The sequence below is a fragment of the Chinchilla lanigera genome, unplaced genomic scaffold (assembly GCF_000276665.1).
Source record: "Chinchilla lanigera isolate Chin_1 unplaced genomic scaffold, ChiLan1.0 scaffold00167, whole genome shotgun sequence".
Taxonomy (NCBI): domain Eukaryota; kingdom Metazoa; phylum Chordata; class Mammalia; order Rodentia; family Chinchillidae; genus Chinchilla; species Chinchilla lanigera.
Window position 1 is genome coordinate 1,131,945 of NW_004955568.1, and position 27,169 is coordinate 1,159,113.

General features: G+C 38.1%; 1 protein-coding gene across 2 annotated transcripts in view; it reads right to left on the minus strand.

Annotated features, from left to right (window-relative positions):
- Positions 1-649: 649 nt before the first annotated feature.
- The window catches only part of Chd1l (chromodomain helicase DNA binding protein 1-like), a 56,583-nt gene continuing 30,063 nt past the window's right edge, over positions 650-27,169 (minus strand). For both annotated transcript variants that reach the window (XM_005413466.2, XM_005413468.2), the window contains 13 exons: positions 22,312-22,385; positions 20,852-20,962; positions 17,473-17,587; positions 16,578-16,731; positions 13,378-13,543; positions 10,679-10,827; positions 9,681-9,844; positions 8,963-9,168; positions 7,778-7,876; positions 4,549-4,619; positions 2,671-2,785; positions 1,873-1,981; positions 650-991 (listed from right to left, as the gene is read on the minus strand). In XM_005413466.2, the coding sequence (XP_005413523.1) occupies positions 913-991; positions 1,873-1,981; positions 2,671-2,785; positions 4,549-4,619; positions 7,778-7,876; positions 8,963-9,168; positions 9,681-9,844; positions 10,679-10,827; positions 13,378-13,543; positions 16,578-16,731; positions 17,473-17,587; positions 20,852-20,962; positions 22,312-22,385 (1,612 nt within the window). In that variant the 3' untranslated portion in view covers positions 650-912. The remainder of the gene's footprint in view (positions 992-1,872; positions 1,982-2,670; positions 2,786-4,548; positions 4,620-7,777; positions 7,877-8,962; positions 9,169-9,680; positions 9,845-10,678; positions 10,828-13,377; positions 13,544-16,577; positions 16,732-17,472; positions 17,588-20,851; positions 20,963-22,311; positions 22,386-27,169) is intronic.

A 27,169-nucleotide genomic window follows, 5' to 3' on the forward strand; every position in this document is an offset into this window, starting at 1 on the left:
GGGCAGGGAGCCAAATAGAACTATAAAACTCAGGTGCTAATGGCACTACCTTCCTCAGGTCTGTGCTCTTTGGTAGTCAAGGTTCCAGTCTCTACAGCCTTTGTAGTGTTGAGGGCTGCAAAGCAGAAGAGATTAGGCTGGTTGGGGTTAGTTGTCCAAGAGTGAGATTTCACACACAGAAATGTGAAAAGCCACAGCTTACACAGTCTTCCCTCCACAACTCCTCTTCTAGTGATTCTTGGTCCTTGGCCTTTCCCAATACTACTAGTCATTCTGTGCACACTTGATGCTATTTCCACAATTCTCTCTTTGTATTTAAGCTTAACTGGATTTAAGATGTCAGAGAAAGTAGTAGTCTGATTTTTCTGAAGTCACACTGGACAGGCCTCTAATCAAATGGGTTTTCCTCTGGATGCTGGTGCTGGACAATGCAAAAAGAAGGTCAGGAGCTCCACTTGACTGGATCAAAAATCTTACTTTTGCAGCCTCTATCCCTGAGTCCTGTCTTTTGAAGGTGCTTCCTTTTTCCAGAGCCACCCTGTTCTATTACCTCTCCTATCTCTTTAATCTAGACAGCCTTTCCTCTGGAAAGAAAGTCTGGTGGTAAGGAAGAAAAACAGATAGAGGAAGAAGTCCAATGGCAATGAAATTATTAGAGAGATAAAATTTATTTTTATGCAGATATTTATGCAAACTAAAGACCAGAGGCTTTCCCAAATAAGTAATGAATCCCTGTATTACAGGTACCAGATCAGAGTAACACACCCAGAACATTAAAGCTCAAATTCAGAAAACAGACCATCTCAGAGATCCACCAGATCCTAATACATTTTTCAAGTACTCTGACAGTTACTCTGAGCAAATAGCTTAGTAGTTGGTTGCTAAAGACTAGATCTGGTATTGGGCCAACTGTTAAGGCATCAGCTGTGTTGAGGAGGAAGATGAGGACTGTGACTGACGAATAGAAGCCTTGCTTCTAGGGAAGTAATATCTGGTAAGGATGGTCAAGGAAAACATATTTCAACTTTAAACTCAACTTTACCCAAACCACTAGTTCCCTAGTTTAATAAATATTGAAATAGCCATGTTAAAAGGGCTATGCCTTAATTACTTTTCTCCATATCATATTTCCAACGTTGTTAGGATTAATCACTGCTACTATAGTCTATTGTACTGAAACTCTTGATTCTATTTGAATTCTGCAAGTACATAGAACATGACTTCTCTAAATTTTAAAAATAGTGATTTAAGTAGAAAACTATCACCGAGTGAACTAATTTCAGTAGGGATCTATGTAAAAAGATGGCTTTTTGTATGAGTCTTACAGTTAGGGGTTAACTCAGCTTCTTCTAGTGAATTTGGATGCAGTATAATAGTTCTAACAATGCTAACACACGGCAAGGAGGGCATGAGAAGTACATATTAGCGTAGCTAGATTATGACAATGGTCAGAATGAATTTCACACTGCCTCAAAGAATATATCAAAAGGTTCCAAAATGAAATAGTTCACTTGTTTATTTTAGCGAACATAGTAAAGTTCATAGAATCACACACTGGTCCACAGATCTGAGGGGCCCTTAGAAAAATAATGAGAAAAAGCTATGTTACCAAATGGCAATTATTTAACAAATTCACTTCATATCTCTTAACCTTTCTCTTGGCATCCAGAAGTACTTGAATTTATCTCCTTGGGTGTACACAATGGATATACACAAGTTACAAAATGCTTCTTAATTTCTGTCTCATTGAAGGGCAGACTAAAGAATGTAAAGGAAAGAATATGGCTGTGGATTAACCAGTGACACCAGAAAATATAACATGTTTTCCTTCTTCAGTTTTAAAAACAAAATATTAAGACTACAAAAGGATACATGTAAGTTGGGATGCCTCTTGCAGCCAAATGCTTCCGAATAAGGCGCTCAGTACCGTACCAGTTAAAACCCTTTGTGGCATGCCCAATACGTGGAAGATGAACACTTGCTATTAAAAACAAAACAACAGATCATGATGTCTTCACTAATCTTAAATTGACTACTGGATATAAAATATATACAGAAGAAAATAACTATTGACTATTCTGTTGAGATTATATAATTATAATGTCAAAATATCCTGGGAAGAGGTTAGAATAGGGAGAAGTTATTTTGTTGAACATAAAGACCCACAGCCCTGGAAATAAGAACGTACAATGGAAATAGAATAATGATCGGTGGTGAAGTCATAACTAAAATAAGCGAAGATTCTCAAACAAGCCAAGCAATTTAACAAACACTACAACATACTAGGTTTGGAAACAAAACTAAGTGTTTTGGCAATGAACTATCTGCTATGGTGGACTGTGACTCTCTAACAGGAGATACAATAAACAGCACTTCTCAATCATACGTGACCAAGTTGCTGCATCTCTAGTCCTTTACATCCTCATCTATAAAATTATGATAAAAATGTCCAGTGGATGGACATGGTCCACAGAAGTAATGGACACAAAAGTGACCTAAAAAGGAAAAAAGGCTATACAAATACAGTATGATGTGGTCATTAATTCTGGTGTTTACCTTTGCCATACAAATTGAGCAGGGTCTTGGCATTTTTTACCTCTCTTCAGAAGTCATATGCCATGTCTAGAAGCAGAAATTTGGCTCCTCCTATGCACAAATAGAAGAACTTACCTGTTTTTTTCTTTGCTGCTACAAATATCTTCTTTAGGCCCTCTTCTAGGGCTGCCATCTTAATGCCAGACAGGACATTAGCACGATCACGGTGCTGAGCCACAATCAAAGCCAACTAGGAAGAACAACCATTAAAAAAATGACATGACACAAGATGTCTACATTGTCCACTAAGTGACCTGCACCCTTGGAGGGAACATAGCTGTTTGTGCGCCATTCAGGCTTTGGCTCCACCTTTGGATGTTCTGCATGAACAACAATGTCCCACTAAATGTATGACTTGGTGCCCTATCTTAAGTGGTCTATTTTATGTTTTTCCTCTTTTAAGATATATTTGTTAAAATCAGCTAGGCATGGTGGTATATGCCCGTAATCCCAGTACTGAAGGAGGACAAATCTGGATGGCAAATTCAAGTTCAGCCTGGGTAATTTAGTGACATCTTGTCTCAAAATGAGAAAGAAAAGAGACACATATATTAAAATTAGAGTCCAAGGCCTGTACTTTCTAAATGCTCTCAAGGGTAAAGAAAAAAATTTTTCAGAATCTTAGGAACAGACTCTAGAGTTTCTTGTATTCCAGCCCTCTAACTGATGCTTGAGTCAGCTCCAGGACATACAGTCATTCCATCTCTGTACAAACAGTCCCTGTGAGGACAAAGTACCGTATCTCCCACATCAGCTATCCTAACCAGGTGGAGCTGGAGAGACACAAAGGCACCTCTGGGACCAACATAACTGTAGTCACATCCTAGACATGATGTTCTACAGTCTTTAAAGAGCTTTCTTGAATCACTCAGCTCTGAGATTCTTTTGCACAGATACTGGTGTTTCTGTTTTTTTTCAGCATTTTAGAAATTATTGAATGAACGACCAAACAGGAACTGCTTTGTTATAAGTCACACAGATCACCAGCCTCAAGAAAATGAACCTCTTTTGGCCTAAATTTCTTCTTTTCTACATCAGTAAGATGTGGCCCAAAATTCAAATGTGAATTCAGGCTTTAGAAAGAAAACTCCCAGGACACTAAATGACAAACAAGAAAGATACTTAAGATGAAACAGGACGAGTTTGATATAAGCAGAGGAAGTGTGGGTTGGTTCTACTCCTCTATATATGGTTGGCTAGAAACATAATCTTTCACAGAAATTTTCATGTAATAAATGATGAACTGCCCAGAGTTTCCAGTCATGCTTTCTTACGAACTCTGTGTTCACTGAGCATCTTACTGACTTAGTGTTGAGCATCTCTGAGTCAGTACTACATGGGACACTAAGGATCAAGGTAGAATAAGAGTCACTGTACCTGGAGGGGCTTGTTGCCTAGGACAGGAGATGGAAGGAGTAAGTAGAGGACAGTGTTCCACAGGGGAGTGAAATGGAGTATGGGGCCCCACTTGATAACGGGATGAATTATGTCACCCTCATATTCACATCCTGTAGTTCTAATTCCTAGTATCCCAGAATGTGACTACATTTTCAAAAGGTCTTTATAGAGATTACTCAATTAAAATGAGGCTGCTACAGTAAGACTGAATATAATCTGATTCATATCTTTTGAGAGGAACTTTAGACACAGAATGACACCACAGATCTGTACAAAGGAAAGACAGTGTGCAGATCTGCAAGCCAGCAAGAGAGGCTTCACAAGAAACTAAACTTCCTGGCACTCTCACCTCAAACTTTGCAGCCTCCAGAATGGTATCAAAAATATCTTTCCATAATTTAAGCTTCCCAGTCAGGGGTTCTCTGATATGGCAGCCCTAGTAAACTACCACAATACTAAGGACACCAGTGAGGAAGGGAGGGGTTTCAAGGGACATTGATAGGAACCGAACTTAAATGCCAGTAAAAAAAGTTTTCTTGTTTTGTTTTTACTTACCAAATCTTGCCCTTTGTTCCTTGACTCTTTATCATCAATAGGGAATAAAAGGACAGCTCCCAAATTCAAGTCTAAGATAAAAAAAAAAAGAAAATATTAACTTCACTAAGGACTTCTGAAAGAGGATTACTGTGAATGCTCTTTATGCCTTCCTTTTCCTACTCCAATTAGGTTTTGACCTCCAGGTCCCTTCAGAATCTTTGATACTTTTCCAGCTCTCCTGACCTCAGTCATCACCTTAGGTATTCACTTGTTTCCCTCTTGAATTTTTATGTTCCCCTAATTCAAGTGCTCCTGGAGGCTTTGGAAAGTGAATGCAAAAGCTGGAAGTATTTAGGGGACAAAAAGGGAGTACTATGAGCTTAAAATTCCTTTGGAAATCTTGCTTGTCTTGAGTCATTCAAATATAGCATTCTACTGTATCTATTTCTATTTGTGTATTTTTCTCTCTGCTATGGTTTAGATTTACAATGGCCCCCAAAAGCCTTGTGTTCAGAGATGAGGTTGTAGAAGGTAACTGGGACATGGGAATGTTAAACTCATCAGTGGATTAATTCATTGATAATATAATCCCAGCACCTTGGGAGACTTAGGTAGAAGGATAGCAAGTTCAAGTCCCACCTGGGTAACTTAGCAAGACCCTACCTCAAAAAATAAAAACACTAGGAATGTAGCTCAATACACATACTCTGAGTTCAATCTGTACTAATGGGAAAAAGAATTCATTGATGAGTTCATAGCTGAACGTCCTCTTAGAAGGTGGGCCCTCGCTGAGGAGGTGGGTCTCAGGGGTGTGCCTTTGAAGGGTGTACCTTTCCTCTGGTTTTTTTTGCTCTCCCTGCTTTCTGGCCGCCAAGAATGAGCAGCTTCCTCCTCCAAACCCTTCTGCCATGATGTTCTGCCTTGGAACCAGCCAATTATGGAGGGAAACTTCAGGAACAGTGAGCCAAACTAAATCTTTCCTTCAAGCTGCAGATGTCTTGTATTTTGTCCTAAGATGGAAAGGTCACTAACTCACTATCCTATCCTATCCAAATCAAATTGAACGGATGCTCTAGACAAATGTGCGAATTTAGTTCTGGGCTTTACATAACTTATTTTGAATTTTTTGCTCAAATAGAAATGATAGGTATCTTGCACACGCCCATCTCTTAAGTCGTCAGAAAAGACTGACCCTGTTATGCCATTCTTCTGATCATATTTCCCACATAACTAGTCATTATCCACTGGCTATGGTCCTGCTTAAAATGGGCTCTCTGAACAAGATGTGTGGGCTTCTATGATGCAGCCAAGCCTCCCTTTAAAATCCAACTCTCGTCTTTTCTTGGCCCAAACCCTGTACCCCAGCCTGCCTGACTCATGTACATGAACTGGGTCTTCAATACCCATATACTGGGAACAGGAGATGGTACGGGGATACCAAAAGAACGCAGCTATCAGGAATCCTCTTGCCATTTCTCTGTACTTACTCAAATTCAGCCCATCTTTCCAGACCCAAGATAACTCTCTCCACTACCATGAAGACTTCCCTGACAAGTTCCAGCCCAATTCTATCTGCTCTGCTGTACCCTATTTCAATCTTTCTTCATAAAGAGTCCACACTTCCAACTCCATTTCCTACTGACCACTGACGCCTTAAGTCTGTGCAACCAGTACTCTCAAAGTACTCCAAGGTCACGTGACTAAACTAGGGTCAAATCCTGCGGCCTTTTCCCAATTCTCACCGTCACTTTAGTGGGGACGATATCAGTCTGACACTGCCAACCATTTTGCCTTCTTGGTATCTTCTCTTCCCTTGTAGAGGCTGAGTATTCCCAATCCAGTATTTTGACATCCAAAATGCTCCTGAACTCTAAAGTTTTGAACCGTGACCTGATGCTACAAGTGGAAAATTCTACACCTGACCTGAGGCATGGGGTGCCATCAAAACAGGTGCACTAAAAATACTGTATAATATAATATAATATAATAATATAATATAATAATAATTTATGCTATGTTTGTATGGTCTATATAAATTTTGTGTTTAGACTTGGATCCTATCCCTAAAATGTTTATATATGCAAATATTCAAGAATAAAATCACTTGATTATCTGAAATACTACTTTTGGTCCCAGACATTTTGGATAAGGGCTACTCAATCTTTACTTCCAAGAACTAATTCCTCAAGGTTTTCTTATTTTCCTGATACTCCTATCTCTCTCCTCTTCTTACATCAACTCTGAGACAGAGATGTTTCCATGTTCTGTTCTGTGTCCTCTCATTTCTCCCTCATTATTTATTTTTACTTTTCTTTCTCCCTCATAGCTTTAAATAAGAACTCCAAAAAGACTCCTCAGTCTGTATATCTGACTCTGACCTTTCCTAGGTTCTCCATTTCTCCAGCTATCAAGTCATTATCTAGATCTGGGTTGACTATTTCAACATGCATTAGCCTTTCTTTCAGAAATCTATTTTACTGGAAAAAGTTTCCTCTCTGTGTCCTTGTATCTCTTTCCACTTTAGAGAACTGGGCAGAAGAATTAGGAAAAACAAATCCCTAAGAAATCTGGAGGACCTTTCTCTATTGGACAAGGTCTTTTAAATGCTCAACTCCTCCAGGAAATAACCACAATGATAAATTTTACTCCTCTTGCCAGGTTGTGATTTCTGCATGTAACAGGAAATGCCCTTTCCCCTTCTCTGTGCCAAAGGACAATACTATACTGTTCAGCCTTCAAAGTTGCCCTAGCCCCAAACAACTTTACATCTGTGTCCAGGAAGCATTCTACCCCAGGCTGCATGAGCCTTATAATGTGTCTTCCTCTGTTCAGCCCCTAATTGGAGCTACTAATAGTGTATCAAATTTCTCTCCCAAGGATTCTGACTTTTTAAAGAGATAATCCCTTAAGAAGATGCAATGAGATGGATAATGAAATAATCTTTATTTAACATTTTAAGATATTTGCAGTGATTGACATTTTTCACAATACTTACCCATTCATTATCCTACGTCCTGTGAAACAGGCGGACAAGTATTATTTACACATTACAGTTGAGAAGACAGGGCAGAAATGGTAAGGTACTGCTCGCTCAAAGTCACGCAACGAGTTCACGAATGACAGAATTCAGACTCTAATCAGCTCTTCTGACTCCTTACCCAGTGTTTTATAATGCACATGATATCATTTTAAGTGTCCTTTCCTGTCTTACTCCATCCCTGATCCTTCCTTCTCCTTTGCTTCTTACCTTTCATTTTTCCAGCCAGCTCATATATTTTTCTTGGTTCAGCTGATCGTGTTTCCAGAGCTGTGAATAAACCACCTCTGCCCCAGCGACCAGAATCATCTGACAGAAGAAAGAAAATTCTCATCCATAGAAAGCAAATTCCAGCCCACAAGTAGAAAAACACAAACATACAGAATAGGCTTGTAGAGGAGTAACTTTTCGAAGGGAAAAAATTTTTTTTCCAATATTCTAGTTGGACGGCCTAAATGTTTAGGTTTTCTGGGAGATAACAGATCACTGTAATAGGAAAGCATCTAGACTCTGGTATGTTTGTAACTCTAGGGAAATGACTGAGGAAGAATGGAGAATAGATGGGACCTACAGTGAAAGAGCTCCAGCGACTCCTTAGCATCCAACTCCCATTTTACAGGTGAGGAAAAGGAAAAGTTAAATGCCTTATTCATGCTGGTACTAACATAGCTGGCTAGTATCTGCTAACATAGATGAGTTTATACTCATTCACACTTCAGGTATTTGTTCATAGGTATCAGATGTCAAGCATTGTTCTAAACACTGTTTAGAGCAATGGACTAAAACAGGGGATGAGCCAACAAATAACAGGTTCCATGCAACTTATTTTCTAATGAACGAGACAGTCCAGATGACAAATAAGTATGTTAATATGTCAGGTGGTGATATACATGACAAAGGAAAATAGGGTAGAAAGGACAGAGAATAACAGGTGAGGATGGAGACCGTTTTATACGAAGTAATGAGGGAAGATCTCTCTGAGAAGATACTGAGAGAAGAATTCTTGATTTTCTTACTTGGGGAAAGAACATTCCAGGCAGAGGAAGTAAAAAGTGCAAATGTCATAAAGGGGCACACACTTGAGAGTTTTGCTTTTTCTCAAAGGATGCATTTGTCTTCTAAACATGATCTCATTTCACCTTAAAATCTTTGTGTAGAGGATGAGGCAGGTATTACCCCATCGTGGATAAAGAAGCTGAAGCTCAGAGAGGATGGGTAACTCAACCAAGTAAATGAAAGACCCACAAATTAAATCCTTATCTCCTTCTAAAATTCATACTCCTTGGACCACAGCAACAGACCGTGACACTTAGGGCATAATTCTGTCCCACCCTCCACATTTCTCAGCACCATAAAGACTGAGGCACTCTCCCAGTCTCACATCACTTCTCATACCTACGCAGTGCACGATGAAAGCATCCTCCTCCCCGGCCTGTGGGTGGGTGACATCACCGCTGACATACTTGATGCAGGTTGAATCTTGGTCCTCATAATCCAGCTCAGCAGCACTCTCTTCTTCCCCAGCCTCAAGGTCCTCTGGCTCACTCTCTTCGGAGGGCAGGCAGAAAGACTGGTAATTGTTGGACTCCCACCAGGCCATCCTTCAATGGGCCGGAGAGAAAAAGAAATCAACCTCCCCCTGGAACACATTTTTGCACTGCTATTCACAAATAACTGCCAAGTGGAAATGCAATTAGACGCTCATCCTGATTCAAGTTTTGTGCTTAATTTGTAAATAAACAAGTCTCCCTGATTAGCTTAACTGCCTCCTGACTATACTTCAATAATGAGCACCCACCAAATGTCCCTGTTTTCAAGAGTATGACTCAAAGGGACTGCTGAAATAAATGACTCCTTGTCAGACAGCTATAATAAAATATTCAAAATTTCTTGTTTCAATAGAATGAATCTTCTCTGCCTTAGGCACTTAGGGTTTTTCACTAAAGTAAACTAAATGTTAAAGTAAAATCTTTTAAGAAGTATTCTGTTACCAGAAACTACCAGCTTCAGGAAAGATTTTTTGTTCTTAAACTGATATGCAGCTGTGCTTTCATTATATAGTTGTGACATCTTCAGCAACTGTGACCCTCTGCTTGGTTAATAACAGACATACTTTTTCTTATGCTCAGCCTCTTCCTTCTCTCTCTTCTTCTCCTCTATCAATCTCTTTCTTTTGGCTGCTGCTTCTTGTCTTTTCTTTTGTCTGTCCTCCAGTTCTCCAGGGCTCAGAATCCGCTTCCTTTTGCTACAGCCTTCCCCAAGGCCTGGGATAAGAACCTGCAGGCAGAACAAGACTTACAGCCAGGAAGGTCAAGAGTTGCCTGCTTCTCCATGAGTTTCGTTCATTGCTAATGCACATTCCATACAGATGCAACATGCTTAGTGTTTCACAAAAACAGTGTTTCCATGCTGTCCTGCATGTCACCTACTAGGTAGGAACTGGCGGCAAGATACTGTAATTTACTGTGCATACTGCACATCTCATTGGCATGGCAGCCACTGTGCTCTGCACTCAGCAAGAGCACTGATGGGGACTGGTAGTCATTTTGATTCATTTCATTATGAATAAGGAAACTCAGAACACTAGCTTTCTTTTCTTGATTGAAAATATACCCTGTAGGATGCCGTTTTAAATTTAACCAATTTTAATGCAAATCTTTCAACAAATGTATTTCATAAACCCCTCTAAAACAGAACATTCCAACATCATGATTATCTTAATGGTAGTTAACATTTAGTGGGCACACATTAAGCACCAAACCTTGTAAAAATTACATATATCGTTTATGACTGCCGTCCTCTCTTAATGACATAGGGTCATGGCTATCAACAGCACAAGGTAGTATTTTGGTGTAATACAGTAATCCCTTTAGGGGTGGCTACTTTTATCAGCATTAATCATATAATATCCTCACCTTTTTAATGTTTCTTATGCCAGTTTTTTATAATTTTTATACTACAGCTTAGTTAACTGATTACATTTCAACAAACACATATTTATTTCTTAACAAATCATCCTAAAAGAACAAAATTATTCCAGCATCCTTTTTTATTCTCTTAGGATGACAGTTTGGAAATACTTATGTTTTTAAATAAATTATCAGTTCTCACACTGCCTTTATTTCGGAGTGACCGGCCCTCTTGACTTGCTTTTTCCAAAAGGGTTTTCTGCAGATTCACTAGCTGTTCAAACAATCTTCTGTCTTCCTTAGTGGGCTCTTTAGAATAGTCTTTACCTTCAAATAAGTACATGTGGTTTTCTAAAAATGTAAAACACAAAGGGTGAACTGTCACACACTAAAAGCTAGATTAATGCTGTTCCAAGTAATAATTAGGGTAAATAAAAGAATAGACCATATTCTAAATAGGCCAAGACAAGCCTGTGACAAAGGTATTGCATTTCCCATCACACTAACACTGATGGGCTCGGCTTCTGCATGAAAATTTACACATTCACTTTTCAGAGGACAAAGCATGGCTTAAAATCCATTTGAAGCCAGGCATAGTGGCACATGCCTATAATCCCAGCTACTCAGGAGGCTGAGGCAGGAAGATCAAAGGCAGCCTTGGAAACTGAGTGAGACCTAGTCTCAAAATAAAAAAGGGCTTCAGATATAGTTCATTGGTAGAAGTCCCCTCGGTTTAATCTCCAGAGCTGAAAAAAACCGAAATAAAACCCTTTTTGTTCCACCCAGATGATCCACGAATCTCTGCAGGGTCCTTCCACTCTGGTGAGTCTTAAATTACAGTGCTGTTCATTCCAGAACTGCTCCTCAGCGCCAATCTCACTGACTTTCAAAAATAAAACCTAATACAGTCTAATATTTTAAAATTTCAAACACTTTTAACACTCAACTCTTTCCCTCCTTTTCTATAATACTGAAAGGAGTAAGTAGCAAGTCTATGAGAAAATGAAGAATCACAAAAATAATTTCTTGGACTCACAATCTCTATAGATCTTAAAAGGTCTTAAAAGATCTCCAAGATCCTCACCCTAGTCCTGACATAACTAACTCCACTTTTGAAAAGAGAAACTGAAGCTCACACAGGGGTTAAGAGACTCCTTAATTCTCATGCTAATAAATGAAGAAGGCCATATTCTTCTCAATACACAGATTATCATCTATAGAAAAGTAGAAAGAACGGATGGCAAACAATGAGCACGGTGATAACAGTAAGGACAGTAACGTAATCCTGAACAGTTCTTTTTGCCATCAGAGCACATTCACTTCTATTCTCATGCTTGATTTCTACAACTGTGTAAGAGAGTAAAGTGGACACTAAGAACACCATTTTACAGATAAGGACACAAAGACTCAATGAGGCTGGTGATCTGCCAAGATCTTGAATCAAATGATAACCAGCCAAGACCAGCAACCACAGAGAGGGAAGACAGTGATTCTGAAGTGAAGTGTATTTTATAGCACATATTACCAAAGAATGTATTTTCACAGCATTATGCAATCAGGTATAAGTATGTTTTCCCTAGAGAGCATGAAAGCAAAACATTTTCATTCTCAAGAGATCAATTGCTTCACACTTGTACCTAAATCTAACCAGCTGTAATTCTAATTGGCATTTGCTAATTAAATCAGCAGGGGGCTTTCAACGAGGCACTCAATCAACAAGTGGGGAAAAAAAGAGAGAGCTGAGAAGTGTCAAATATGATCAACATATGTAGCTTCATACTGCATGAACTTCTTATGATATCAACGGTTTTTAAAAACCCTGTCAAGATAAAATAACCTCATTTTTTATTTAATTTTGATTGAGGCTTTAATTACTAGTGTTTCATATTCATCTGTGTTGTTTTCTATCTTCCTCCCTGTCTTCACTGTATAGGCAATAGGAGGTTAGATCCCACAGGTCTGGTTATTTCTCCACATCCTGCCAGGAGAAACCATCCACTACAGAGACAGAACCCAGGCCCATTCATCAAAGATGCCATTCCAAATTTAATTCTATCTGAGGAATTTTTTGGGCAGTTGGACTGTCTGGAAAAAAAAAAAAGAAAAGAAAAAAATATATACATACACACACACACACATATATGTATTTAGGCAGTTGGATTGACTGAGAGATATAATTTTTCTGAAAATACTACAATTTTACCTTATTCTAGTAAATGTTACATGAATAAGCTGAAATTGATCTAGATGAATGCAGTAATGGGTGTACTTTGATATTTAAGGTAATCAAATATAACTTAAAAATATGACCACATACATCTATTTTTTCCCTTATCTGAAACTACTAAGTGAAATAAAATAACCAGAACTTATTAATATTAGATTTTACTAGAATACCAAAAGTGAAAATCACGCTCTAAGTAAAAAAGTATGCAAGAAATAGTTAATATAAAACAAATAAACATATGTACAAGTGTATCTCATATAAACAAGAATCAAATGGTTGAAATGACACCTGCCTGACACTTCAGATAGTTGGTACATAAACAAATGTGCTGCCTGAGTTCGTGCAGTAACTGTTAAATAGTTAAGAACAGCTGGCTTTACTAATAAATAAAGGAGAAGATACAACCAGGGGAGGAAAGACAAATTTAGTCCTGGATACTGTTATGACCATAAGCATTAATATATTGAGTTCAAAGTTCAGCTACCAGGAAAAAAGCAGGTACATTTACAGTTAGCCTAGTATGAGCTCTTAGACCAAATAAGTCTTAAAGAATACGCTCCAGATGCCAATAGGACTGGGTAAGGAAAAGATGTCCCTGAGACCAGGACCCAGAGCCTTCCACATCCTAGCTTAGGGTATTTGTGTCATTTGCTCTGTCTTAACCACTAACTCACTTCCTTCCTCTTGCTCTTCGCTCCCTTCTCCTGCTGCAGGCAAAGCATCAGAGACCCACTGGCCTTCTTTGGTTTCTCCCAGGATGGACTCCAGGTTGATTTCATCCACGGTGCTCTCCTCAGAGGACAGCAGTTTATCCAAGCCAAATTTAAGTATCTCACTCAACTTGAACGGACAAAACAAAAGAATGTGATTAGTTCTCCTAAAAACAAACACTGGGCTATCAGCAGTTTGCTAAGTAGCTAAACAACATAGGCACTTTCCTTCTCTCATGAACAGTCAGCCTTTCTTCCCTCCTGTGACAGATGACTCCAGCCAGGATGTTTCACAGTTGGATGATGGGTGGGCAGAGAGGTGACAAATGATGATTACAACTGTTGACTTTGACGATTCTCCGCAATAAAAAAAATTTGCAAGCCTTCCCTTTTTTTTGGTAAGAGTAACATTGGTTTCATGCATTTTCTGTAGCACTCATCAATTCCCTTTCAAAGACATTCTCAGAAGCAACAAGAGAAGCCAGAGACCCTGGTAGCTACTTTCCTAACACTCCCACTGCAGACCTCTTAGAAAGGAAAGGCTCCACTGGGTAGGAACTATCTCTGAACTATCTCTGTTGCAGAAATTAAGGGCATATTGATGGAGGTTACAGAAGGCTTAGAATCATCCTAAATCTGAACGACCTTGGGTAAATTTGTTAAGATGGGCATAAAGGCAGTGCCTACCCATTTTGTTATTTTTATTCACTGAGACAACTGGAAAGAAGCATGTCAGATAGTAATTAGCACACAGTAATCATCCAATAAATATTTTACATCTACATCGCTCTTCCTGTTTCTATTGTAGTCTTCTTGCAGGATGAACCTGCTTCCATTTCATGACTTTACAACTACTTATGGCTTAAGAGTTATCGTGCCAAAACTACATTCTTATTTACTATTAAATTCTTTTTACTAAAAAAAAATCTCTTGCTTTCTTTTGAGATGAGGGCTCTGGATTAGCACCTACGTTTTTAGCAACTACAAGTAACTCACAGTCTGGATGGGGAAGAGAATACAGACAGTAGAAGCAGAATGCAACTTTCCAACAACCCCGTGCCAGGAAGGAAGACTCACAGAGGCCCTGTCAAGCTGCCACTAGTCTATGCTCCCTCAAGTATTCGCCAATGGCAGGGAACTATATCTGCAAGCCTCACAGTGAAGGGCAGCAGTCCATGACACAGGCAATCCCCAGACTAAACCCCAAGCTCCCTCACAGACAAGAGTTCAAGCACCATATGGAGACCTGTCATCTTCTAACTCCAAGAAAGCGGGCCTTTGGGGCTATCAGCCCCTGCACTACACTCAGTATAAACTCATCTTCCAGGTCCTGTGGGGAACTACACTTAGGGGTCTCTAAAGTGTTCCCCTCCGTCTCTCTCTCAAGCTTTCATCTTACACTTCGATGGGATGAAAACAAAGTGCACAGCCTGCTTTGCCACCATTACAGAGCATGCATAAACTAGAGTTAACAACAAAAAACATAGAACAGCAGTGGGGAAGACATGCACAGTCATCCCTAAGATAAACAAAACCAACAGACAGAGACCCAGGGTTATTCTTTTAGTATTACTGGCCAAATAAATGAAACCTCAGCCTTTCCTGTAAGTTCTGGACTCCCTAACAAAAAAGAATTGAGAGGAAAATAATGGCAATAGAACTTTTGTAAATTGGGAATGGAAGAAGGGTTGAAGGCAGAGAAGGGGAAGGAGACCAAAAAATAGAATTAAGATGTGTTATGTACATGTACAAATCCTCCATGATGAATGTGATCACTATGTACTTCAAACATATACTAATAATTTTTTTTTAACTGTTGAGATCCCTGCCTGCAATACTGACATGTAAAGACGAAAATAGGTGTAAGGAGACTGCTACTTTTTAAATTCATGCTTGGACTATCTATAAACTTGGTCACTTTGCTTGCAATATTGTATAAGTTTTTCCCCTACCTGTTGTATTTCTTAGTAAGCTATTCCTTCTAAAGCCTGGTTTTTCATGCAAACTTTTCCAAATGAAATCTTTTCTCTTGTCTTTCTTTAACAACAGTTTATGTTTATATTGTGTTTTTTCTACAAACCCCATTGACTAAAGTCTACACCATCTTCATCTCTCTCTAACTCTGACGTATCATCTATCTTCCTAACTTTTATTCTCCTTGTCATGCAGGTTTAAAGCCTTTCAGCTATCTTTGAATTTTCTATCTCCCTAGCTGCCCACCTCAGGACAACTCCTGTCATTTCTTCTCTGCAAAGTTTCTCACACCAGACTTTCCCTCTGCTACTACTCTTATCAGACATTTATCTCAATTCAAGCCTGGGTCTTCCTAGAATCCCTGGAGTTGGTCTCTTTGTATCCAACACCTCAAAAGGACCCGGGATACATTATAACATACAGGTTCTAATTTTAACTCCAGGGGTGGTATAGAATAAGTCTAATAAGGTTTCTTCTAAAAGGGTGTTCTTGGGCCAGGGATATAGCTCAGTGGCACAGCACCTGCCTAGCAAGCACGAGGTCCTGAGTTCAATTTCTGGTACAAAAAAATAAAAGGAGTTCTCTCTAGAATCTTTAACACTAGCACTTGACTCATATGTAATTTTCCCTTCTTCAAGCAAATTAAATCTTTTATTTATTTTTCTATTGCATGATTTCGAGTTCTTCATCTTATTCATCCCCCGCTGAGTATGAAATGAGATTTGGAAATCACTGATCAAAGGGTTGGGGATTAAGAAGAACGTAAGGATTTAATCATTATTGATTATGTTCAGTTCTCTTTTTCTTTTTTTTTCAACTTAATTCTCTTAACAACCCTCTGAAGCAAGAGTGACATCCTTATTTTTAAAACACCAAAAAGAGAGTAGATCCAAGTCTGCTCAGAGCCACACAGCCAATGAATGATGAGGTTTCAATTCAAGTCCAAGTTTGATGGCTCAACACCCATCCTCCTCATTTTGTATTCTACCACTTTATTTCTTACTCATTTTCACCTCCTAAGGCAATTTTCACATACTAGGTACTATGGCAGGTATGAGTTAGCCAGAAAACAAATGTATAGCTGAGGATGGTGGGTGGTTAATGCTGCTGTCTTTCACTTATGTACTCACCTACAGAGGGCACTAACTGTAATTCATGACCATTCTAAAGAGAATAACAGCATACTCTACCTGGAGGTCAGCATCACCTGAAGGCTTCTGGGCTCCTAGAGTAAAGTGGCCACCTTCTATGATGATGCTGGTGAGCTGCAGCTTGGAGGCTGCCTTCCTGTAGACTATTTCTTCCACAGTGTCTCGGCCAATCAGCCGAATAACTTTAACAGACCTGTACATACATCAAAAAAGAGCAGTATGCTATAAAAGTCTATAAGCTGGGGGAAAGCATTCCAGTAAATATACTTAATAGGATGCAAAACTAAATACCATATTCAGGGTAGAATTAAAAAGAATGCCTCATTTGGACTTGAGCATTTGTTAGACAGATCTGGCATCAAATTCTAAGGTAACTAGTGATAGCTTCATTTTTTGAACAGCAAAAACTGAGTAGGTCCATGAGGTTAGAGTATGTGCTCACAGTCATACAGCCAGTGAGTGCTGACGCTTGGATATAAATCCATACTAGGTGGCTCAAAACCCTCCTCTTCACTCTATATCCACTGCCAGCTGAGGTGACCACCTACGGGGTTCCTTAACTGTGGCCAAGGAAACCTCTGGCACACATACATTACCTCAGGACAAAAGGTAACAACTATCTTTTAGCCTATCCACAATCCCTTAACCTCATTTTTTAACTTAGTCCCTAATTTGAGAAATGAATTTTTAAAAAGGTTCCTTCTAATCCTTTCACAACTTTAACTTTGCTCTTTTCAACAAAGTTAGTATGGACTGATAATGTGATCCCACCCACCATGATGCTAAGAGTCAGCAGGAAAGCTGAGCTAAAATCCAGGAGTCTTTTGACTCCCAGTCTGACACCGTCACCAGTCCCACAATGTTCCCCTTCCTCCCCAGCACAGAACCAAACAAGTCAAGGAAGCACAAAAGCACCAATGCTTAACTCACTCACTTGTTCTGGCCAATTCGATGAGCCCTGGCAACAGCCTGCAAGTCATTCTGAGGATTAAAATCACTGTCAATAAAAATAACAGTATCTGCTGCTGTCAAGTTCATGCCAACTCCACCTGAAATAATGCAAAAAGGAGTAGTGAGCAGCACACAGATGAGGAACTTGAAAAAAAAGATATACACTGCGTCATGCTGATTAAAACCAATCAGTCAAATCAACTGGCTTCATCCTTCAAAATGACATGCCCATCCCCAATTCCAGAGCCTCACAGTGATCAAAAGAGCTACTTGACTTCACATTGTCTGACTTGGGAAAATTTAATTATAAATTTCAACAGCAATAGTGTAATACTCTGCCATAAAGATAAACTTGAGCCATTTATAGGGAAATGGATGCACCTTGAGGCCATAATGTGAAGTGAAATAAATCAGACACACAAGCTTAAATATCACATGGCTTTTCTCATATGAGAAAACCGGAGTATAAATAAAGAGCAAATAAAACATAGATAATAGGAAGTAGGAAGAACTTTCTCAAAAGGGAAGGGGAATAAAGAGATGGAGAGAGGGTAAAGGGAGAGAATGACAAAAAGAATTGGGATGCACTGTGTACATATCCCAACTTCCAAGAGGAATATAAACCCTATGTACTACAAACATGTACAAAAAAAAGGAAGGAGAGGGATCAAGAGATAGTGGAATGAGGAGGGAGGGAAGGGAAGGGAAAAGAAAGGAAAAAGAGGAATTAAGATATGTCATATACATGTACTAACTCTCTACAAGAAATGTAATCATTACTACTGCAAATAAGAAAAATTTAAAATAACAAATACCAAAAAATGAGGGGAGCGGGGTATGTGACAAAAGAAGATGCTTAATTTAGCGCCATGATGACTGTCTTCTGTTTAAAAATATTGACTGTATTTTGCTTAGAATAGTCTGTAAAAAAAGACCCATGTTCTTTCAGAAAACAGCTCTACATATGAGAGAGGGCTACTGTAGGCATTACTAAGCGAACAGCACTTAGCCACACTTGTAAGCTACAACTAAGAAGATCCTTAAGACAGGTTAATGAGAAGAAGGGATAATACAACCCTAAGCAGAGTGGAAAACTCCCTCCCTCTGATTGGAGAAAACTTCAGCCAGTCTTCCTGTACTTCCTACCACATTAATCAAAGGCAAGGCAACAAAACCAATTCAAGACAAGAACATTCCATGCAACACTTTTCTGATCTTTCTTCTTACAAGAAAAGGGCTGAACAGGTATCTTGAGTTTCAGGAATTAAGAGAATCATGAAACAAATTACAGCCTTCTCTTTGATTAATGTGAAAACTAGTACAAAACAGACTCAGTCTTGCCAGGGTCGCTGGAGCTCACTGCTGAAACAAGCAAGCCTGAAAGGGTTTGTTTTAAAAGCTGGAATGAAGGACTACATCTCAGAGGGACTACTGACTCATAACTGGATCTCAAGGCAAGTCAGGCAGAAACAGTCTAATTAAAGTCTTCATATAAAATTAATGTTGGAACAAAGAAATAATAATGACTGATTACCAAGAGATGCTAAATATTGTATATCTCATATGACAGTTACATTTATGCTGTTTACTATTTGCCACGCATTATTGTAAGCACTTTAATATATCAACTTTTTTTACCCACATCAGAACACTATAATCCTTTCTATTATTATCTCCATTTTTAGATGTTAAAATGGAAACACAGAAAAATTAAACGACTTTTTGAAATTGTGCAGCCAGAAGATAAAAGAGCCATGATTCAGTTCTATATGATCTAGCTCCAGAATCTGTGGTTTTGTTTATTTGTTTTTGAGATGAGGGTCTTGCTATGCTGCAGGCTCGCCTTAACTTACACGTTCAAGCAACTCTCCTACCTCAGCCTCCCAAGTAGCTAGGACTACAGATGAGTACCACAGCACTCGGCTCTAGACCCTGTGTTTTTTATACACTACTCTAATACCCCTTAGGCACTATTTCATTTAAAAATGTATTCCATAAAAATTATCTTCTTGATCTACTATTGTGCGAGTCTAGCTCTTGTTCACTAAGAGTGGTATTTTTATAAATATGCTACATTCAGTTGTCTGCAACATATTCACCAGCTATCACTGCCACCTGGTGGCAAAATGACTCAATCAGAAATATTTGAAAGCTGGAGGGAAACCTGCTAAATAAATTGAAAATGCTTCAAAACTCCAGAAAAATGTGTTTGCAAACATGATAGCATTTAGAAAAGGCTAATGTCTGGGTCTACTTTAGCTCCTAATTATCTACTTGGTGTTCTAAAATAAGATTAACTAAAAAGTAGAGATCACTTTTATTCTAATTTTAGATATTTCAAACATAATGCTGTTCTCTGAATATGACGAAAATTTTTAAAGCACAACTGGACCTGTTCTTTCTAGTTTTTCCTAAGATTACCCCTGACATAACTAATCACATGAATTAATGGCTGTGGGGCGCAGCCCACGGCATTGGGAGAGTTAGGTCAAATGCATCTGATTCCAGTCTACTTTACCACAGACATAAGACACACACTGCTAAGACAGATCCCACGGATTTTACCTAATATTTCTTTTATATGCTTTGTAGTACTTAATAAACTCTTTCTAAATATGACTGACGTCTTTTTAGTAGAGGACACGCCTCTTTTGTGTCCTGGCATCTACTCCATCCCCATGTAGGTCTACAAAAAATCAGGTAACGGAACTAAGATTATGAGATTAAAACTAATTTAAAGTCTGCTTGATCCAGGATATAAGAAAAAGTTCACCTCCACAAACTGATTTCAAATCATGCTATAGTACAGAAGGTACTCTTAGCAGGTAAAGCAACATATTTATCATATTAAATATTTATTATTTAAATTGCATGTAGACAAGGTCACAAATAATTTGAATAGCTGGTAGTTGCATTACAATCACATTTTAAACAACTAGATGTTGTTAAGCTTTTGTCACATTGTTCTTCTAGAGAAAGAGCAACTAGCAAAGAGGTTACCTTATTTTCATATTTGTGGGAAAGAGCTGCTTCCATTAAATGTAAACAAAACTTTCCACAAAATTACAGAAATCTTTCTGGACATTCCATGGATCATGGGGTAAAGCAGATCAGAAGTACTTTCCAACAATTCCAGGTTTCAGTCTCAATTGTCTGATGTGATCATAGTTTGGATATGTTGGACAGAAAAGAGCACCATGCTAGAAGTTCAATACCTTGATAAATCATGTTAGTGACCTCAGGTCCCTTCTTCTTTATACTTCTCGGTAATAACTCACCTTTTACATCATCATAGGAAACGGCACTAATGGCTGGGATGTGAAACCACTCTATACCTTTTACCCAATACCTATATGGCCTACCTGCTCTGGTACTCAGGAGAAAAATAAAAATGGGCTGCTGTCCAAAGTTCTTAATGGCCAAGTGTCTCTCTTCTCCTCTCACAGAACCATCCACACGCTCGTAGCTGTAGCCTTTACATATACAGAAACAAAACAAAACAAAACAAAACACAGAGAAATCTTAAATCTTTTCAAGGGCTCTGGGAAATAAAAAATCAGTCCAAAACCAGATCTAGGCCAGGCATGGTGGTCTGTAACTTCAGCACTCAGAAGGCTGAGGCAGGACAATTACCGTGAGCTTGAGGCCAGCCTGGGCTACACAAGTGAGGTCAAGGTCAGCCTGAACTATATAGCAAGACCCTGTCTCAAAAAAAAAAAAAATGCAAATTTTGTCTCTGTCCATATATAGGCATGCTCTTATGTACGTAAGTCTCATGTGAAAAAATCTAAATTTAGGAAGACAATTCGTCATTTTATAAAACAACACACCATAACGTATTACTCTGTGTTTTTTAAATACATGCAGTTGAAGTCTTTTGGCACTTATGGAGTTAATACTCAGTTCTGACTATTCCCCAGCAACCTTGAATGTTCATATTCTATGGCGGTTTGCACTTGCTAAGACAAGTTCTTACTGAGGCAAACAGTAAGACAAGCACATGAGATCAAGTGAGGGAGCTGTTCAAAGGCCCAGCATGTGACTTTCTTTCAATGAAGCTCTAGCATTCCCCACTTATCACCAGGTACCATACCAGAAAGGGGAGATATGAATGCAGGCCATGTTTGCGCCTTGGGGTTTCCTCAACTGCCACTACGGCATTGCCGCAGGTATCTGCTAGACTAGGTGCACTGTAGTACCTGGGGGCCAGCAAGTGGATCTGAGAGATCTACTTTGGGCCAATTTTTTAAATTGTAAGATTTAGAGCCATACTTTACCACTGGGTTCAAGCTCTTCCAATGTTACAGCTTTTCCACCTTATCCTACATAAATTTTATTATATATTAAACAGAGTCCTACATTCTCTACATCCCTATAACCTGTATGGAAATAGCTAATCTTAACTTTCTGCCTCATTGATTTGTGGAACTTCTATAATTTTAATATTCATTTTTTTACTAATGCTGAATAAGTTCTCAAATGTTGAGCAGTGTTGCAACACATGAAAGTTTCTGTCACTGAAACTGTTTATCATTCATTTTCAAAAACAGCATTTCTGAAACATTTGCACCAATGTCCACAATTTTAAATCACATAACTGATAGTAATGTGGATATTTATTTCTGCTTATGCATCTCTACCTCACTGTCAATCCCTACTTTACACAGCACTCTCCACAATCTTTACTTTTTAATTTTCTTTTGATTCTGAGTAATGTTGTTGTACTGCTTTCCTCTGTAACAGTTTCACACCTCATATTACTCTTCAGGGACTCATCTGACGATTAAATCTAAAAAAGGTTCAGGTAATGTAGGAGAGTCACCTCTGTAATCCATATAGTCTTGAAGAATATCCAACATCTGGGTCATTTGGGAGAAAAGTAAAACCCGATGGCCCCTGGGAAGAAAACAAAAAGGAGAAACTGCCAACACTAGTAGTATCTAAAGGTAAGTCTCCCTCAGGCAAACCTTATCAAAGAATACAAGTTTATAAAAAATGCTACAGTAGAAATAACATGTCACATAATTTACAGAGACTTTCTCAGAAATTCTGAATGCTTTAGACAAGAATATACCTCTACATGCAGTTGTATCCTGCAAAGAGGCAGTTCTTAAACCAGAGTGGAGATATTCCCAGAGGCATGTGTCAATGCACCAGGGAGTACACAAGGCCTGAAAACAAATAAGCAACCCCTTCCTGGAATATCAATCCACTCAATGAAAAGAAATACAAACTTTCATTTTAACAGCAAATTAAATACTCATACATGAAAAGTAAAAAGTAAAATTCAAATCCATGTGTGGTCAGCTAACTACAGAAGTTCCTCACTTGGGAATATAAGTAATTACTATATAGGGGTATATTGGTTGAAAGTCTGAGAAGCATTACTTTTAGAGGTGACATCCCATTTCCCATGATATGAAAAAAATTATATGTAGGGAGGGGACAGGAAAGAAAGCAAAATCATGGATTAAATTAAGAATGACATTAAAGCTCTAGGCAGGATCCTGGGACAGACTCAAAGGCCAAAAGCCAGCTATGCCCAGAAGATATCTCTGAAAAGTAGACATTTCCTAAAGAGGTCTTTCTTGGTAGTAGTAATAAATCTACCCACCATAAGCAATTTAGAAGTCTCAGTGCAGAAAACAAAAGAACAAAAGAAAGAAAGAAAAAGAAAATGAGAAAACATGGTGGCAAGATGCAACCTATAATCCACAACTCACCTAAGGAAACACAAGAGGGCAATGAGGTAGGAGAAATTAAAAGCCACTCAGCTGAATTTTCCAAAATGATAGCAGGCAAAGTAACAAAACAGATCAGTAAGTCTCTTAACAAAAACAAAACAGAGATAACTAAAGAGATAATGACCACAAGTAATGGTAAATGAAGTAAATGGTAATCAAGTAAATGACTAGTGAATCTAGAGTAGACACAGATAAAAAAAAAAACCACAGAGGAACATAGAAAAGAAATGGAAACCATGAATAATAAACAGAAAGAACTAAATTCCATAAAACAGACTTGAATGGAAATCCAAGAGATTAAAAATTCTATTGAAAGTATATTCAGCTGATTCAACTAATGTGAACATAGAATACCAGATCTACAAGACAGGCTTGTGCTTGGTGATCATCAAATGAAAGACCTCTTAAAAACAGCAAGAGAACACAAAAAAATTAATCCAATAGCTGCTAGAGAATGCAAAGGAGAATAACATAAAATTAATAGGAATCAATGAAGAATCTGAAGATTGCACAAAGGGCATAAAAAAGCTGTTCAAAGAAGTAATAACAGAAAATTATCCAAGAATGGAAAAAGAATTGGAGATACACATAAGTGAGGCAGGTAAACTCCACATAGTATTGATCAGAAAAAAAACTACACCAAGGTATATAATAGTCAAGATTCCAGAAATTCAACATAAGAACAGAATACTAAAAGCTGTTAGCAGAAACAAATCATCTATATAGGCCACAAATGTTTTTTGGGGGGCGGTTTTTCTCCGGTACCGGGAACAGAACTCACGACCTTGCGCTTGCCAGGCAGGCGCTTTTGCCGCTGAGCTAAATCCCCAGCCCCAATATATAGGAAAACCCATCAGAATCATAGCAGATTTCTCAACTCAAATTCATAGACTGAATGTAAAAGGATTGAAAATAACACTCCATGGAACAGGAAACTTGACAAGGTGGAGATAGCTATTCTATTTGCAGACAAGGTAGATTTCAAGCCAAAACAGATCAGAAGAGACGAAGAATGTCACTGCATACCTGTTAAGGGAACAATCCAAGAGAAAGAGATAATAATTCTAAAAATACCTGGACCAAATACTAGCATACTACGAAAGTAACTACATAAAGTAACAACATAAAACTACGTAAGTAGGGGCTGGGGATTTAGCTCAGCAGCAAAAGCGCCTGCCTGGCAAGCGCAAGGTCGTGAGTTCAGTTCCCGGTACCGGAGAAAAACAAAAAACAAACAAACAACAACAAAAAAAAACTATGTAAGTAACTTAAGTAACTATATAAAACAAACACTAATGAATATGAAAACTCAGATAAGCACTAACACAACTGTAATGGAGGACCTCAATACCCCACTGTCACAAACAGATCACTAGACAAAAAAAATCAACAAAGAAATATCAGAGCTGAACCAAACCTTTGTACAAATGGACTTAGTAGATATCTACAGAGTGTTGCATCCAACCACAACAGAATACACATTCTTCTCAGCAGCACACAGGCCTTTCTCCACATACAGGTTCATAGCACATGGTTAAATAAGTGCAAAGAAATTCAAATCATCCCATGCATATTATCAGATCACAGTATAATGAAATTGGAAGTTAATTTGCAAAAGAAACCACAAAAACTACATAAACACATGGAACTTAAATAACACCCTCCTGAACAACCAATAGGTCACAGATGAAATTAAAGAAGAAATTAGACAGTTTCTACAATTAAATAACATCAGTTTGGCATAATGGAACACAAAGAAAGCAGTCTTATGAGGGAAATTTACAGCAGTTAATTACCATGTCAGAACAGCAGAGTGAGTTCAAATAAATAAACTAATATTGAACCTCTAGCTTCTAGAAAAAGAGGAAGTGAAACCCAAAGCATGTACAATGGAGAAAATTATAAAGATCAGAGCAGAAATTAATGCAATGGAGATTAAGAAAACACCACAAAGAATCAATAAATCAAAGAGTAGGTTCTTCAAAAGTTGAAAAAAAATATACGAACCTTTAGCCAAACTTAGGAGAAAAGGAAGAAAATACCCAAATCAATGCAATTAGGAATGTACAAATAAATCACTACACAAAAAAAGAATCAACAAATGGAAAATTCACAAGGGTAAAATCACATGGACCTTGCATAAATCCAGAAGATCATGAATACCCTCTTTGAGAACCTATAATCCAATAAGATGGAAGACACAGAGAGAAATGAGGGATTTCCAGATATATATGAATCCCCAAAGCTAAATCAAGAACATATAAAAATTCTAAATAACCCAATATCAGTCAATGAAATTCAAGAAGTAATTAAAAGAAAAAAACAACCAAAAAAGAAAAGCTCAGGCTGTGATAGAGTCACCAATGAATTCTACAAGAAATTTACAGAAAATCTAATGCTACTATTCTTCAAACTATTTATTGAAATGAAAAGGGAAGCAATACTCCTCAAGTCATTCCTGGAAGCAAGCATTACCCTGACACGAGAACCAGAGAAGCACCCAGCCAAAAAAGAGAACTACAAGCCAATGTCCTCTATCAATATAGATGTAAAAATCCTCAATAAGATACTAGCAAATAGAACACAACAAATTATCAAGAATATACTATGACCAATAAGGATTCATCCCAGGGATGCAGGGATAGTTCAACATATGAAAACCAATAAATGTAATACACCATATCAACAGAGCTAAGGACAAAAATCACATGATCATCTCAACAGACACAGAAAAAGCATCTGACAAAGTCCAACACCTTTTCATGATTAAATCCTACAGAAAATTGGAATAGGTCGTCTTTATTTCAATCTGATAAAAGCCATCTATGACAAACCAATAGCCAACATCATAATAAAGGGGCAAAAAAAAGAAGGCTTTCACTCTAAAGTCAGGAATAAGACAAGATGTCCACTATCACCATTCTAATATAGCTCAGGAAAAATTAGCCAGAGCAATAGACAAGAGAAAGAAATAAAATGAATATGGATAGGAACGCAAGAAATTATCATTATTTGCAGATGACATGGTACTCCATACAGAAGACTTCAAAACTCCACCAAAAGACTTCTAGATTTAATAACCAAATTCAGTCTTGAGGCCGGATACAAAATCAACACTCAAAAATCAACAGCATTCCTGTTCACAAATAACAAACTCATTGAGAGACAAATTTTAGGGAAACAACACCTTTCATAATAGCATCCCCCCCCCAAATTGAAATACTTAGGATTCAACCTAATAAAGGAAGTAAAAGACTTTTACATTGAAAAACACAGTACTCTGAAAAAGGAGACTGAAGAAGATATCAAAAAATGGAAAGATTTTCCTGTTTTTGGATAGGTAGACTCAATATATTGAAAATGGTCATATTTCCAAAGCTATTATAAAGATTTAATGCAATTCTGATCAAAATACCTGTAGCATACCTCACAGAATTAGAGAATTCTAAAATTCATCTGGAACCAGACAAGGCCTAGAATAGCAAAAGCAATTCTGGGCAACGAAGGCAAGTCAGGGGGCATCACAATCCCTGACTTGAAATTATACTACAAAGCTACAGTGATAAAAACAGCACAGTATTGGTAAAAAACAGACCTCAGGATCAAGAAAACAGATTAGAAAATACAGAAACAACTCTAAACATGCTCAGCCACTTTATCTTTGACAAAGGTGCCAAATACCTTCACTGGAAGAAAGATAGCCTCTTTAATAAATGGTGCTGGAAAAACTGGCTTTCCACATGCTAAAGAATAAAACTAGACCCATGTCTATTGCCATGCACTAAACTAAGATCAAAATGGATCGAAGAGCTAAGTATTAAAGCAGAAACACTAAATCTGTTGGAAGAGAGAATAGGCAGAAGTCTTTTTTTTTTTTTTTTTTTTTGGTCTTTTTGAGACAGGGTCTCACTATGCAGTTCGGGCTGGCCTTGCACT